This window comes from Thermobia domestica, chromosome 1, assembly GCF_964235325.1.
Source record: "Thermobia domestica chromosome 1, izTheDome1.hap1.1, whole genome shotgun sequence".
In the NCBI taxonomy this organism is placed as follows: domain Eukaryota; kingdom Metazoa; phylum Arthropoda; class Insecta; order Zygentoma; family Lepismatidae; genus Thermobia; species Thermobia domestica.
Genome location: NC_137454.1, coordinates 71,835,229 through 71,853,133, shown reverse-complemented (window position 1 = coordinate 71,853,133; position 17,905 = coordinate 71,835,229). Strand labels below are relative to the sequence as shown.

The 17,905-nt window shown below is 35.1% G+C and overlaps 1 protein-coding gene across 1 annotated transcript in view; it reads right to left on the bottom strand.

Moving 5' to 3' along the window:
* Positions 1 to 17,905, bottom strand: part of LOC145685962 (uncharacterized) — a 46,965-nt gene that overhangs the window by 28,962 nt on the left and 98 nt on the right. Inside the window, exons 1-2 of the mRNA XM_081758795.1 lie at positions 17,583 to 17,905; positions 12,550 to 13,572 (exon numbers count right to left, since the gene is read on the bottom strand). The exon at positions 17,583 to 17,905 is cut by the window's right edge and continues 98 nt beyond it. Coding sequence (XP_081614921.1) covers positions 12,550 to 13,572; positions 17,583 to 17,729 — 1,170 coding nt within the window. The 5' untranslated portion in view covers positions 17,730 to 17,905. The remainder of the gene's footprint in view (positions 1 to 12,549; positions 13,573 to 17,582) is intronic.

Here is a 17,905-nt window from a genome sequence, read left to right as displayed (position 1 = left end):
CAGATTTATTATATTAAGTGGCAATATCGGCGTTATCTACTTTTTCCCCTGTCTTTCGTCGATGACATTTCCAAGTGGCGTCTGTTTATTTTTTTTTTTTAATTTATTGTAAAAAATTCGCGTTTAAGTGAAAGGCTTTCATGATATTCAAGTTTTCTGCTCGATTCTAGGCAATAGGTTAAGGAATATGCTTTCAGTGTTTTTGCGTTATTTATTGTTCTAATGGAAATGTTGCACATATTTTATGTTGATCGCTTCGTTAAACCGTAAAGAATGTGCATTTATGTCATACTGTTAAAAATTGTACATTCGTCGCATGCTTACAACGGTGCCAGGAACGTAGCTAGGAGAGAACATGGGGCCCCACGTACCTCCTAAAAGTTGACTTAGCCCTCCAAATATTTATTTAACGTTATTTATATGAAGGAGCCCATTTGCTAATATGGCTTCCCAAAATCAGAACTCTAGTTACGTTCCTGAACGGTATCAAAAATTAGGATTTCTAATGTACACTCATGTCCAAAATTATTGTCGCATGTCTATAAATATGTTGTTCTAGAAATAAAATTTGATAACGAATCCGCCCAGTATTTCTTACAATGTTAGTATGTGTGTATGTGGCAAATTTCAAATGACATGTGGCAAAGACATAGACTATATGTGGCAAATTTCATGTCAAAAGAGCAGTAAATAGGTACAATAAAACGAAAATAATATTGCCTTGTCCATTTAGCAACATTTTATTTTACTAATTATAATTTTCGTATTTATAATTCTTTTCCTTTGAAATTTGCCACAAACATACATTTCCCGATTATACACATAGTATCAGTATTAAAAGCAACCTGCAAAATCATTATCAAATTATATTCTTACAAGAAAACAGTTATAGATATGCGACAATAATTTTGGGCATGAGTGTACATAAACCCCCTTTGCTTGGCACAAGGATATAAAGCAGTTCTAGAGATATTAATTTGATACTATTCAAGGTAACAGTCTACTAGAGATTAATTTGATTTTAAGGTCTTCTACTTTGTCTAGTATCTAGCACACTTGCCTTCGGAGCTCGCTATCCAGGGTTCAATTCCGATAAGAGATAGGGTACAGTAGAACAATAAAAAATGTTCAGATACCACTAAAGGTAGTAGATCTCCTGCAGCCACCATGGAATAAGAGTAAAGCGTTAAAATAAAAAAAAATACTGATTTTCTTGATTTTTAATTTAAAAAAGATTATCCCAACTGGTCACTAACTGCCTTGTAGAATTTTATGCCTTAGCCACTAAGCTTATTTCTGAGCACGAGCGCACCCACGGGTTACTCCGCTTACACCAGACCCTCAAAAACAATAATTCAAAAGATTCCGTACACTTCCGTAATAAAACCACAATTCCTTAGCAGATAAATTGTTGGTGTATTCTCATAATTTGATTTTACACTTCATCTGTACTATAAATCCTAATTAAAAAAAATCTAATTCTATCATAGGGAAGTTTGGTAAAATTTTAAATAAGTATATTTTTTTCAAGTGCAGAATCGTTTCAATATTACATACAAGCACTGTCTTGTAGTACTGGACACCTCTCAATACAAAAAATTCTGGCTGCGCGTCTGTGTCCGAGTAAGTGAAGGTAAATATTTTTTTTAGATGTATATAGTACTATTTATAAATGAATTCAGGGAAATCCCACACCATGAACAGTGTACCTAAGTAGCAATTTGTACCAACTACAGATCGTCAGTGGAATATTTTACCGCCACAAACCCGACTGTTCCCCTCTCGCCACCTCCGAAGTCCGTCCTGGATCCACCCCTGGCCCTATTTTACAGGATGTTTTAAAACAACACTGACAACGTTTCGGAGGTGACCAAAATAAAAATTATATACCCACCTACGGTCAAAAGTGCACAGTTTTGGAGTTACAAGTTGCCGAAAACGTGAAAAAATAAATTAAAAGTCAATCCCTCCACTACTATGGGACCGATTGGAGTCGGGCCAAAACATCACTTAGAAACTAACACGTGTTCTATCCAAATATCCATGTTTCAGAACCTCCCGGAATTTGCACAAGAATTTTTGGAGAAGCAGCTGAACAGTACTCAAAAGGTTTGAAGTACTTTCAAACTGCCCCTGTAAAAACTGTTGCGCAAGTACCGGGGAATTCTGAAACATAGATATTTAGATAGAACGCATATTAATTCCTAAAAGATGTATTGACCCAACTCCGATCAGTCTCAAAGCAGTGTAGCAATGGACCTTTTAAGTTAATTTTATCACGTTTTCAGCAGCCTGTAACTCCCAAACTATGCACTTTTGACCATAGGCTGATCAATACTTTTTTGTCTTATTTTGGTGTTAGGAATCACCTCTCAAACGTTGCCGGTCTTGTTCTAAAACACCATGTATAACAAAGTTACTCCTTACCAAAACATTTGATGAAATCTAAAAATTGGTTTATTTCTTCATGATCTTTAGCGCAAAAAAAAAAAAAAAAAAAAAAAGTGGGAGAAATATCCATTTCATTCCGCACGCAAATGTGTACATTTGTAGGACTAACATATAAGTTAAATATAAAGCGCAAAATGACTATTTGGTAAGTACCAACAACTACTCATTTTCGGGTTCTCATTAAAAGATAAATAAATAAATACATTCTGATTTTACTATGTCTAAATAGACTTCCTTTCAGGAAAAATTTATTTGTTCATGAAATAAAGAAACTCACAAAATTTAGTGATACAATGTGTGAAATACATATTTTTTTTAACTTCCTCCGGGCCCATAACTGGGTAATTTACCCTAGCCATTTAAATACAGTGCGTCTCAAAACTTCCTTGACATAGCGTAACTCTGTTATTATCAACAAAATATAAGAGGGGAACCGGTCTCCAAATATGTTTTCAATCTAAAGTGAAGGAATATTTTAAATCGGACTCGCCGTTTGGGCTGTAGTCTTTATGTGCATAATGTTAAATGAAAATGCAACGTTTCCATTAATAGAGGGACTGGAGGAGGGAAGGGCGGGTCAGGAGGTGAATAAATTTTGTAACAGTATGGTGAATGAGAACTGTGTTTTCAATGGAGGCTGACCATCGACACGTTAGCGTAAAAGACAGTAACTTCATTCACTTATGTTGTTGATCCAGATAAATGGCAAGGTTGAATTTTCATTATTGGACGCATAAAGAGTGTACAGCCCAAATAGTAGTCCGATTTAAAAATTCCTTCACTTTTGGATGGAAAACATCATATTTGGTGACGGTTTCCCCTCTTACATTTTGTTGAAAAACCGATAATATTTACCCTATGTTAGGGGACTTCTGGAACACCGTGTATATATACAATATATACAGTGATGTAATGCTAATTTTTTAGGTGGGTATACGCTCCATCCCTTGTCACACACACACATATTATATATATATACATCGGGTGTTTCAATACTATTGGTCTTTGCACTATTAAGATTTAAAGTTCAACGTTCATAAGAAAGTTATGAAATATCCTTGCTTATACGGAACTCACACTGGCTCTCTGCGCGTATCGGTTGCATAATAAGCAGGATATGTATATGAAGTAACAAGAGAAGTCTGAATGGAGAGCTATGTTTTTGAGAGCAGCTACCGAACCACTTAACCTATCAACCAGAGACTAAGAAAAAGATTACCTATAATGTTATAGATTAATGTAAGACCTTATTTAGCTCTCAGCGTTAACTAGATCAGGCTGTAGAAGTGGCTGTACTTGTATGACTGATAACTATAAGAAGAAAACAATGACTTTGACCAATGTTGTTTCCGCCATGTTGCTCATTCCTTTGGCCCTATCTATCACTATGACACTTTCAAAGGATGTATTTAATGTATACATATCTCGTTTGAGTTAAAATGTTGAGTACATTTGCAGTAATTTAAGATTGACATTTTGAATTTTAACATTGTAGATCGGTCGCGAGCCACAGCCTACTGGCTGCTGTAATAATCAGGGCCATAACCAAGAAGAAATTAATCGCCCTCAATCTGTAGTTTGTCCGTCCTACAGCTTATAACCTCTCTCTCTCCCAAATTGTGTTTAGTTGGACCAGTAAGGATGGCTGGCTCGATTTTTTAAGAGTAGAATTACTCGAACAGTTTGACCCTGGGGCCATTCACGCAAATGAATCCAATAATAATAATAATAATAATAATAATAATAATAATAATAATAATAATAATAATAATAATACGAGGGACATTCAATAAGTAAAGAGACAAATTGCTATAGCTCAATAAAGATTTATTTTAATCTTTCAAAACTAAGGCTATTTTTTAATATAATCACCCTTTACAGTTATGCATTTGTCCCATCTTTCTTGCAGCTTCCTAATTCCCTTGGCGAAGAAATCTTTCGATTTACCCCGAAGCCACCTTTGCACCGTCTGGGAACCCATCTGGCACACGTTTTTCTGTACTTTAAAATGTTCCTAATGACATTGTGAACAGTTCCAACACTTACTTGAACTTCCTCAGCTATCATTTCAACAGTAATTCTTCTGTTATCACGAATAAGTCCGTCAATCCTCGATTCCAACGAAGAACCAGAAACTTCCACTGGACGTCCATATCGGGGTTCATCACCTTGTTCGGCCACTTTTAAACCGATCAACCCACTTGTACACATTCGCACGGTTCATACAACTGTTACCGTACTGTCTCAACATTCTAGAAAAAAATTCACTTGGTTTTACACCTTCTGCGACTAAAAACCTAATGACTGAGCGCTGTTCTTCTAAGGTGCAATCTTCTAGAGGACTTGCCATGATGAATTGATATTTTTGAAGTTATGTTGACATAAAATTACGAAACAGCAGATCAGAGCATATCCCAAGGTTGCCAGCTAACAACCCTTAAACCAAAAAAAAAAAAAGTGATTAGTGTTAAAAATATAGACTTTGTCTCTTTACTTATTGAATGGTCCTCGTAATAATAATAATAATAATAATAATAATAATAATAATAATAATAATAATAATAATAATAATAATAATAATAATAATAAATCGGTCAAGAATGTGTGAAAAAGATTTTGCAGGTCAGCTATCCCAAGAGAGGTTTTTCTTCATTCACACCAGGCAAATGTTGGAATAGTACCTAACAGGCCCCAAGTACTCTCCTATCCAATGCCGAGAAGGACGTTATCCATATGACATCATCATCAAGCCGGAGATGTAATAACAACCGTTATAATGTGAAATAAATAAATAAATATACTTTCTCTGAAGTAGCTGGCAAATTAACGTGTTCTTTTGGATTTTTCTTCACTATTTCCCGATGTATTTTTTCACATTTTCGTCAATGGAATTTACACAGCTATTGTCTCTTTTCCTTTTTAACTAATTTTCTAACATCTTGCAAATTGCGAAGGAACTCTTAATTAGTCAATCCACAAAGAAAGTTTAAACCTTTTGGGATTTCCACTTCGTGAGGTAAATTTAGACTTTCACTGAAACAGTCACTGCTTCCTTACTATTTATCGTAGGATCGTTCGTACTTTTTTTTTTTTTTTCAGAATAGAGCATCATCTTTTCCTACGGTAGCACTCGCTTGTCCGTATTTTACACCAGAAACGAGAAAAGGGTGGAAAACCGGGAGCTTTTTCGATTTTTTTTTCAAAATGTTTGGGCCCATTTATATATATATATATATATATATATATATATATATATATATATATATATATATACAAAAATTTACTGCGTCATTATTTACTTGGCCTAGCATCATGGTTCAAACGCCATTTTCTTCGTATTACGCGCTCTTTCAAACGCTACCATCACATGTCCGTATCTGCATCTGAACCGGGATATCGTTTCTTTTTCGAAGAGTCACCCACCTCGGAACTCTGGCCGGCCTGGGTTCACGTAGGGATCTGAAAATTTCTTGAAAAATATGCTGTTATGTACACAGTACGTGTGCAAAATTTCAGTTCGATATCTTGAAAACAGAGAACAGATTTTTTTTTTGAAAATCTGAAGGTGATCCATTTATAGATATACAGGATGGCCCAAAAGTAGGTATACAACCCTGCATTGATTAAATATGACCGTTTATTAAGATAGTGAGGTTATTTGCTTCGTTCTATTTCCACTTTAACGTATAAGTGAAAATAAATCAAATAAACTAGCATAAGTAAATCCTGTCTGGATAATAATAAGTAAATTACATATAATGTCATAAGTCAATCAGTACACTAGACTGTATTCCTACTTTTGGGCTACCCTGTATATACATATATTCTAAAAATTCATATAACATTACTATTTGGCCTAGGATTATGGTTCAAACTTCATTTTCTTCAGTATTACGTGTCCTTTCCAACAGTACCACCCACATGTCTGTATCGTACACATGAATCCGAAAGTTCGGTAAAAACCGGACTTTTTTCTGAAAAACCAACCTCTCGGAATATTTGCGCCCCTTGGGTCCGGGTTCAGATAGGAATCTCAAAAGAAATGAGAAATAATTAAAGATGCACACAATCCGCATGCAAAATTTTAATTTTGATATCTTGAATATTAAGGTGCAAACTTTTTTGAAATTTTCCTAAAAAAAAAAAAAAAAAAAGTCACACTCCTGCCCCTCCTTGGCACCGCCAACTTTACCATCCGGTTGCAAAACGAATCTGGGGTGTTCTTTGATCCATGCTTGACTTGAACAATAAAAAGAACCGGGTTCAATACGTGTTCAAGCGTTTAAATACAACACTACTCCATGGTACTGATTCGTACTATAAATCCCCTAAAGGGTTAAACACTACTAAGGAAATATTTTCGAAGTGACGGCTGTATCAAAATGAGCAAAGATTGCTGTGACATGCTCATACGCTACAAGTCTTTCCTGACTTGTTTTCTACCCATTCCTGTTAAAAATTTTCTTCAATTTTATTTTTTTACCTAAAAGAAAATGAAACAGCAAAGAAAAATGTTTATTTTTACCCCGCCCTTTTTGTGTGTGTGTGTGTGTGTGTGTGTGTGTGTGTGTGTATGTGTGTGTGTGTGTGTGTGTGTGTGTGTGTGTGTGTGTGTGTGTGTGTGTGTGTGTGTGTGTGTGTGTGTGTGTGTGTGTGTGTGTGTGTGTGTGTGTGTTCGGTAGGTTGAGGAGAAACTACTACTAGTACTAGCTTGGGATCGGCGAAAATGCTAGCTGCTAAGTATTTATCGAAATCAATCGCTCCTTTCTTTTATGTCAATTGCGGCTACAAATGAGCAGTATTAATCCCAGGTTCGCTGTTGTAATTGGTGGTATTGGGAACGACGGTGAATGCTTGAAACAAGACCGACGACAGGTCATGTGTTTTGTTATTTTTGTGGAGGCCAACGATTTCTTGGAGCAAATATATTCATTTAATTTCTCTTAACTTTTAAGTAAAGACCACATTTTTCGGAACCTCCTTCCGAGATTAGAAGGGAACTGATTCCATCCCATATTGCCTTGTTCAAATTGTATCCAATCGACAGAATGTGAATTTGAATTTGGAAGGTAGGGACAACGCATGTGACATCTTGGGGAAAAATCACTGCATGTTCAGAGGGCTGTTTGCTTTTGCTTTTTTTTTTTTTTTTTTTTTTTTTTTTTTACATTCGCTCAGTCGAGTTACTCTTAGTCGGTTACCTAGAGCATTCGAAAACCGACGAGTTATCATCACTGCGAATGATTTCTATGGTAGTTTTTTTTCTTTATTTCCATAAGTGAAAAAAGAAAAAAAGTAGGAAAATTTGGGAGGGAAAGGATGGGGAAGGAAAAGAGACCAAAAAAGGGAAAATTTACAAAAACGAAACAAAACAACAACAACAAAAAAAAACTAAAAATTTAGGAAAAAAAGTTTGAATCTAGTTTGCTTGTTTATTGTGTATTTCTGTATGTGTGTTTGGTATCTGTGTTCTCTGCGTATTTATGTTTTTACCTTTTGGCTTCTTCTTCTTTTTACCTTAGGCTTCTTCTTGTTTCTTGCAGGTTTCCCTGTGTGTTTAGGTTTTTTCGCCCACATGTTTTATATACATATATATATATATATATATATATATATATATATATATATATATATATATATATATATATATATATATATATATATATTTAAATATATTTATTTGGTATTCACCTATTTCTTTCACTGCACTAATGGTTTTCACCTGTGTTTACCACACTAACACTTGTGCACCAAAACTAATATTCTTAACACTACACTACACTGTATGCTTTTGCTGTCACTAATACTAATAATCACTGACACTTGTTTTTCACCTATATGACTTTCTATTTACATATACACTTACATATATATATAACTTCATCTTTTTGCATTATAGAAAAGATCCTAGAAAGTTAGATTCCCACGCCCCCAAAACGCAAATATTTTAAAATAATTGTAATCCTTTGTTTTAAAAAATAATTTTCCCGATTATTATTATTCTTTTTATTTCTTTTCATATATGGAGAAGAGTTTTAGAAAAACAGTGCAGAATATACATTGTGTGTCCCTTACTTCGCTCATCACCGGCAACGATATTGTCGGGGCTTCCACCGATTTTGACGGTATCGTGTGCAAACACGCTTACGTGTTCCTACCTAAATATACAATTGACAATTTTGTTCCACGAAATCTATTACGTTTTCAGAACGTTATTACTAACATTATTATTATTATTATTTTAAACACATTTGTCTTGAAAATTATTAATTATGTTGTACGTAAAGCAGGACTGTTCTATGCAGGTGGACGCTAGAAAGAGCAAAGCCAACGAGAATAGCATCAAACCCGGTATGGTATGTTCCAAAATCAATCAAGGTTGCAAGTGTTTGTTGTTTGTAATGGCTATATGTAGCTATATATTTTATGGATTTATTAGAATGCCACGTGACTTTGTAACTATCTGTAGAGCCACTACCCTTTTTTTAAACTTTGGAGTCTTTAGTCGCTACAGTTCTTTACTTAGTGCGTTATCTTGCTTTTAAAAATGTCCAAAATATTACGAGAACTAAATTATTAAAGCAACATTTCAAAATAATAATAATAATAATAATAATAATAATAATAATAATAATAATAATAATAATAATAATAATAATAATAATAATAATGACAACATAAATACATATATTGAACACACACTGACGATATTGATAAAAAAAATAATGTTTACATTTACTGTAACAACAAAACAGCACAATATAGGGATACAAATAATAATAATATAAAGAAGAAGAAGAATACTTGTTGGAATTACAAATAGTAATGTTTGAGAATAGGTCGTTCCAAACATGTAAAACATATTTTGCCTTTCTCACTTTTTCCCTTTTTTATTTGTACTATTTTCTTTGCTTTCCTTTCTTCTCTGGATTTCCTCCTGGGCTTTCACTATGTAGTCGGGATCTCTACATTTCATTCCACGTGGGATTAACGGATCGACAATCTCTGGTAGCATGCATTGTTTAAAAAAACGACAGAGTTTAGGAAGCATAATATTCTTCCATAAATCTTCATTCCTTACTACCTTTTCAATATACAGAGGTGTTTTGTCGTCAATATACACTACCAAATAGCATTTATTTAGTTCGGCAATGTTCAGCTGTCCCTGAATTTGGTAGTAGTAATCACTATTTTGTTTTAGTTTCAAGCTTCCATCCGGCTGGACAAGTAAGAAAAATGTCCCTTTCCTCTTTCTTATTTCTTCTTGAATATCTTTGTTCCTAAGGGAAGGAACGCACTTGACTTCCACTAGTGCATTCTCTTCAACTACTTACCCTGTAAATATGCAGATAATACCAATTATAATATTAATTATTACTTTGTGACGATTAAGGTGTTGCATATGAAAAATTAGTATCCTCCCTATTTCAAATTTAGTCAAAAAGTAAAATTTGTTCGACACTGGTTCAGGAGAAAAGACATAACTAAAGGCAAACTGCAAATCTTCAATCAAATTAAACTCTCGTGAATTACAAATTATGGGCAATATCTTTCCCTTGCAGTTCCAAAATCATAACTATTTGAAGTCATATTGGTACGAGAACTGGGTGTGAACGTTTGCACACAATCACATACGTAAGTCAATGTGTGTTATTGAAGAATGGAATACTAAATTATTTGTTGTATAAGTATAACTACGCGTATTATAAAAATCGCCTTGTAAACGTTGAAGTTTATTCAGGAAAAACAATATTTACGAAGGAAGGCGCCGGGTAAATACGGTTGGGAACCTCTGGAAAACAGTCATGATAAACAGGAATAGTAAACTGGTTAACATTTTCTAAAAGGCGTAAGTTAGGCCACCTAACTGTTCCTTCCAGGGACATATTTAGGGGAGCTATTGGGCTCAAGGCCCTCCCTAAATAAATTCGTTATCATTTTTTCGCATTGCACATATACTGCTACTTACAGGCCCCTCAGTCGGCTACGAATAAACGGAAATCAGAATTACGAATATTTTACAGCAGCTGTAACTTTTGCTTCTAGTTTTTATTATGAAAGCAGTAATTTTTGCTTTCCCAAACTTTTTAAATATCAATATCAAAAATTTACAAAGAAACGGAGCCATAAAAAACGAAACTACGAACAAAACTTCAGAGAACAAAATCCACCAGAAATTTTATAGGATAGGACGATAGCCCATCAAACAGGAAAAACCTTTGGTCAGGGTTATAATGGCGAAGGAGCGACCGCGTTGTGAATTCAAAATTTATTGTACTTAATTATTCAATTTTATATAGAAAAAATAACATTCGATTTTTTAAAAGAAGTAAAACGCACATTATATTTGGAAAAAAATTTCAACAAAAGCAACATTTCTCATTTTTTCTTTGAACCGACTATAGTAGATAATATTAATAAATACATGTCAGGTAAATTGTATTTGTTCATATGGGCTACTGTTGAATCCAATACTGGAATCGATACTGAAAGTACACAAAATACTTTAGAGTAAATAACCTATATCTATAGGTTCTTAGTTCTCCCATGTCCACGCATTGAAGTGAAGTAAATTGATAGTAGGCTTTATCTCATCTATTTCCGACATGAAAAGTATGGGGCAGGTTTCTAAGTACGAGATGGTTGTATACAGAAAATAAATAAAAATAATTTTCATTCGGAAAGATTTACTAATGAAAAAATGTTCTTACCATCAGGACTAGCGGCCAAAAATCCGTGTGTGAGATCTATGTACAGTCCTCTCTTTTGTATTGTCCAGCCTTTCTCAGCCGCAAGCCTTCGGAGAGCCACATGTTCATAATTCCTCCCATATTCCATGGCTGGTGTACATACATTTCTTTTGTAAAGTACATCCTTTACCAATGAATGACAGGCGGTGTTATCTTTACGCTTAATTACCCTACCAAACATAGACGCTGTTAGTCTGTTACGACGCTGCTCCTCGTAAACTAAGTTACCGTGCTGTCCTCTAGAAGAAACTTCTATATTTGTTCTCTGTTCTGTTGTAACCTAATAATAATAATAATAATAATAATAATAATAATAATAATAATAATAATAATAATAATAATAATAATAATAATAATAATAATAATAATAATAATAAGTTAGTTTCGTTTCACAGTGTGAAACTATGGCAGACTTACAAACTATGCAAATTCAAAGCAAAATCAAACAAATTCGAGATTGAATCGATTCCCGGAAACCACTTTTTGATATCTCTTACCGTTTTGGCTTATAAAAATCAAGTTTAGCCGGAAGTAGTAGTAAATACCTACCACTTCCAGTTTTGGCTTAAAAAGGATTGACATAGTAAGATGCTAAATCAGTTAACGAAAGCTGCTATTCGCTATCTACTTCCGTTTTTGATTTATGCGCAATTATAATTTTGGCTCCACAAAAATTCAATTGAAACCTGAAGTAATATAAATTTGTACCAGTTCTAGTTTTAGTAGAGAGAAATAAGTGGGCCTATTATTCTTTCTTGAAACGGTGAATCATTTGTTGAAAACAGTTTATAAAATATTAAAATTTCATTGTTTTGAATTTATAGAATTTTTAAAAAGGCCTATTTTTGACCGCCCATTGCGTATTTATTGAATATTAAAATTATATTACATGAGTATTTATTAAACCAAAAATTCATAAAAAAAATAAAAAAATAGTATAGCATAAATTTTTTTAAACATTACTTTTCAAACATTCATTGAATCACTAATATGAAATATTTACACTTTTTATGCTTGTTATTCAATGGATATTTAAGAAAAAAAAATATTTATGCTTTATTATTATTATTATTTTGTTTGTTTTTTTGAATAAGTATTCATAGTAACATAATTTCAGTATTCAATAAACATGCAATGGGCGGTAAGAAATAGGCCTTTTTACTATTTTATAAGTATTAGAAATCAAACAATAATGCAATTTCAATATTGAGTATAAAATAAATATTCCAAAAATATTGTTTCAACTTTCAGTGCTATTAAAGGTATAAAATAAATGATAAAACGAACTTAAAGTAAACTTTAAAAAAAATTCAAATAATTTAATATGGTTTAAGAAATGAAAACTTACGTCGTATGTTTTGAGCTCGGCTTCACAGGCTGATTGAAGCGAAGTCGGAGACAGCGGTGGTTTATCCGCGTTCGGCCCATAATCTCTGTCCTTTTCTGGTGGAAGTTCTAATTTTCTTCTTACTCGTCGTGAACGGGAGTGAGAACGCTTGCGGCTTCTCTTGTTCATAAATCTCCTGAAATACATTCCAGGACTATTTTCTATCACAGATTTCCAAGGACTACGGTGCCATGTTGCTTTTTTGTTATATGATAGTCCTGTAACATAGCATCGGCGCTGGAAGGCACCGCGATTTGTCAAATTAAGCCTCTTACCAGCATTGAACTTTGACAGAAGGCTCATATACAGCTCAACCCGATTAGTTGTTTCGTTTGGAACTAATCGGTCTGCCTTTCTTATTAACTGGTCTACAGCAGCCATAATGTGGTAATACAATCCGGCCTTTTCTAAATCTGGAACTAAGTTTCTATCTTCTTTCTTTGTACAAAAGTACTGTTTGCACTTCTCGTGGTTCCCAAATACGTGCGATGGACCATTTCGCAGGTCATCTCTAAGATCCTGCACTGAACACTTCTGTTTTGCATTATAGGATATAGCTCCCCGAGCAGCAGCGGTTAGACGTGGAATTCTATCTCGCAAAATTGTTCTGGCTTGCAAGGGAAAACTATTTTGCATACGCAGCTTGTGGAGCGCACATGTATAATTCCGCACACAATGATTTGCGCATTCAACTTTCGTGACTTGACGTCCATACGGCACCTTTTCGATTATCCTGGAGTGAACGCTGGAGTCGCCATCTGCCACAAATCGTTTGTAGCGAAGCGTATGCATTTCTTGGCTCTTGCAAAAGCCTTCTACGATTATGTCAGCTTCCATCGACGAAGATGAGGATGACCAGTTGCGGTAGCATCGATGGTCGCTTGGTTTTTTATTTCTTGATGACGCTGCAGCGCACACTGAACAATATTTGTTTCTCACTCCCAAAAATAATAGCTTGTTAGTTTCTTGACCAATAATACATGCCTGGAAAAGATAATATATACAACAATGTAAGTAAAATTTAAGTATTAGCAACATTATGCACGATAAAACGTAAAACGTATTCAATTTTAACAAAACACAGTGTAGACCTTAGAGCGTTTGCACACGTCCACGGCAATGCTGGCCCAGTACCGACAATGCCGGAACCGGAACCGAGGATGCTTTGCACACGCGGCCGGCAAAACCGGATCCGGCGCTGCTTTGCCCACACATCCCGGTAATGCCGGTGCCAAGAAGTAGTTAGAATTTGAACGTGAAGGATAGAACATGAGTCCAGCAATAAACAAACGACATCTCCTTGCCTTGATGTACGTACGGCGAAGAAAAAGGAAACAAAGCAGTACTAGAAAGATTTGGATCCATCCATTGTTGACAGTGCGTCATGTGAAAGGTTCGTTTTATACATTATATGAAAAGATGCGGAAATATATTGAAACAGGCTGAGATCACGGTATTTAAAATACTACTACTACTACTACTACTACTACTACTACTACTACTACTACTACCACTACTACTACTACTACTACTACTACTACTACTAATAATAATAATAATAATAATAATAATAATAATAATAATAATAATAATAATAATAATAATAATAATAATAATAATAATAATAATAATAATAGGAGGTTCTGAAAAGGCAGCATTGCGGTTGCATATTCACTCAGTCCACAATCGTTCTATGGAACATATGCCAGACTAGACACAGAGTACATGAATACTTTTATAATGATCTATAGGGTAAAGCAGCATGCAACCACAAGACTGGAAGTTTTCTTGTTCTGCTGGTGCTTTTTCAGTTCTTTCTGTAGTTGTGTTGTAGTTTTTATTTACTTTAATTGTATTGGGATGCTTTACTTGGGATGCCTCTCGTAAGCCTCTGTAAAATCATGATACCCTTTCCCCGTAATATATTATGTTCCTTACTACAAACTTTTTTTCATGCTTACACTGTTCGTTTCATGCAAAAGGTTTATGACAGAAAAATAAATGTGGAAAACTTAGTAAATAAAAAAATAACTAAAAATCAATGGTAAAATGGAAAAACATCCCTAAGAGCAAGGAATCGTGAAATAATATTTATAAAGTATTGAAATTTCATTTGTTTCAGGATGTCAAATATTTATTGAATAATGAAAACCGGCCTATTTTTGACCACAGATTGAACATTTATGTTATTATAAATGACACTTTTCTCTTTGGATTTTAACCGCTTTAGCAGACAAAGCTCAGGCCAGGAAGTTGACCATAAAATCGCAATGAAACTGGATTCTCTCTCTCTCGCCTTTTTTTTTTTTTTTTTTGTGCGAAGGGAACATATGTAGCGTTGTTCTTTCCTGTACCTCTGCACAAGAAACAGAGCAGGCTTTCTGCTAAATTGAATAGAACAGCGGTACTTCAAATATTGCGAATGGACGTTTCTAACTGCTCTTTCACTTTCTCGAATGATTACCGACGAACTGTACATATCCCTACGCAAGTTTTGTGTGTGTGCCACTACTCTGAAATCTTTCGGGCTGTTTATCACAATGGAAACAGGGAACGCGGCGTATAATGTGTAGTACTGTATGTTGTACGTATTATTGTAAGTGACCTGCTAGGAGTAAGATTGTAATTCCTGGAATAAACTAGACGATGGAATATGACAGCTATTGTAACGGTCGAGATGTAAGAGTATAAAAATAGTTCGTGCCGGCAGGGTCAGAAACAAGAGATTGTCTTTTTTTCCCCCACCTATCCCAGTTGGGGAAGGAGGTGTTTGGAATCTTGGCTAAGATAATTGCCGCTAGTCTAAATTGTAAATCTGCTAGTACAAACAATGTACTGGAAAAGGAAAAGGTATTGTGGTTATAAAATTTCATCCCTTCACTTCAGCTGTTGCTTCTGGCAATGAGATAATATCGAGTTCGCAGAAGGAAGGCTGCAAATGGGAACAGCTCTTCAATCTTCTCTTTCGTGGTCAATAAACCCCCACCCCTATTTGCAGTGACCTTCACAAAAGACTATTTCTGCTTCAGAAGAAAAATAATATCCATTCATCTGTGAAAGCTTTCAGGAATGTTTCGGAGCTTATTTGGGTGTTTCATATGAACATACGTATTTCGCGAAAAATTCACACAGCCAGGAGTGGAAGCGGAAACTATTGAAAGCCTGTTGTTGGCGGAAGGTGTTTCCAATCTCCACAGAATGTATACTAACAAAAATTATATTACTTGTGCTCATAAAAGAATGCCAAGTTGAACTTTTGATTTTATGTTTAGCGTTCCTTTGAGCAGCGAGGCTACATGAGACGTAGATATACAACTCCTGAAATCCGAAGATTATCGTTCAATGCACTCCCACTGGGAATCGAACACGGGATCCCGTTCACCAAAGTCGCGCATAATAGCCATTAGACCAGCAGGGAGGGTCACCCCAAATAGAACGTGGATAGCAAACAAAACAATTCATTTCCCATCTTCACAATGATTGGTAGGGTGAAATTACAACTTACAAACATTATTTTAAAAAGAATGTGGTTAGTTGAATATATAGACAAAATATTCGTCGGCTTCACCCCTAGATCTCCTAGTTTGCTCGGTTTACGGCCTCTCAGTTCATGAACCTAGAACCATATTTAATTTCATTTGCGGCTTCGCCCACAACCTCCCTTATCCCTTTTGATCGGCCAACGGCCTTGCATCTGATAAACTTGCAAGCACACCGAATTTCATTTCAGATCCGGAAAATCGCTCCGTGTACGGCCTCGCATCTCATTAGGCGTTTACTCGACCTATGGCATCGTACCTCATAATCCTGCAAGCATATTGAATTTCAGTTGAAGTTGTCAAAGGATTAGCTCCAACCCAGGTTTGCAGGTTGAGTCAGGTTCAGTACGCGGGGGCTTCGCCCTCAGATCCAGGGGCGTAAATAAGGGCCCCGTAGACCCTGTATTGCGGGGGGCCTCAAGCCATCAGGGGCCCCGAAATCGTGAAGTGGGAAGTAGGGAAGGGGGCTCACTCCACGCTGTCTGCGGGAGGGCCCCCAAGCCTTTAGTTACGCTACTGCTCAGATCCCCTACATTTGCTCTTCATATCATACACCTGCACATTTCCCGAATTTTTGTTCAAATTCCAAGTTTCATGTCTCTAACATGCCGGGGTTCCGAGATTTGAACATCTTTTCTTCCCGCCTCTTTTCTTTCCTTCTAGGATATACACCGGTGTACATAAAAACGCTTAATAAGTATCTAATAATCTTCATTGAAAAGTATAAATACCACATCCATGTTCCTAACCTTCAAAGATTCCAAGATATCGACATCTTATTATAAGAATTACAATGTAGCTCTTTTCTTCTACTTTCACTAAAATATCAAAAAATGCTGAAACATGTGTTAATTTATTTTAAATGGGAAATCCCAATACCAAATTTCAAGTCTCTAACCCGGAGTGAACATCTTATTATAGTAATTATAATCCACGTCCATTTTTCTTCCCTTCTGGGCCATATTAAAAAAAAGGCACTGAAATACGTGCTACATTATTTTAAATGAAAAGTCCAAATACAAAATTCTATGTTTCTAACCGTCAGAGTTTCCGAGATATTGGCAAGATACGAATTGCAACTCCCATTGCATTTTCCTTTTCTCCCCTTCCTATTTTCCTTTCCCTTTCGCCATTTTCCTTTTCTTCCCTCCTCTTCGTCCCATCTAATTAAAACATCACAAAACGCTAAAAACATGTCAAATGATTTTCAATGAGAAATGCAAATATCAAATTTAAAGTATCTAAGGTCACGAGATTCGGAAATAATTCCATTTTATTAAAATATTTCAGACACCATTTTCATTCTATCCCTGTCGCATTTCCAAAAATCATTCCTTAGTGGTACTCTACGTCACAAATCCTATGTATTGTCCTATTTTTTTATTTTGACTTCTATATGGTTTAGTTTTTAATTCCTTCCTATATAAGTCATTAAATTTGTATAATTATACTCACCACTCCAGAAGCTGCATTGTATCCATGTCCATAACTTCTTTTGCTCCACCCTCCGTCCACGTATACAGTTATCCATGGTATACCATCTGGATCTACATGACCCTTTTCAATTGCTAATCTTCTTTCTTCCTCTCCAGCTTCTTTCATCTGACTCCAAAGAGAATCTGTCCACACCTATAAAAGATATACATTGTTTTAGAAAACATGGCATATCGTTATTTTGTTCTAATTTTGATTCATTACAAATCTCATTACCCATTTACTTTCTACTTTGAGTGATATCAATAACGAACAAGATAAATTTCCCTAGTCATCGAGAATGT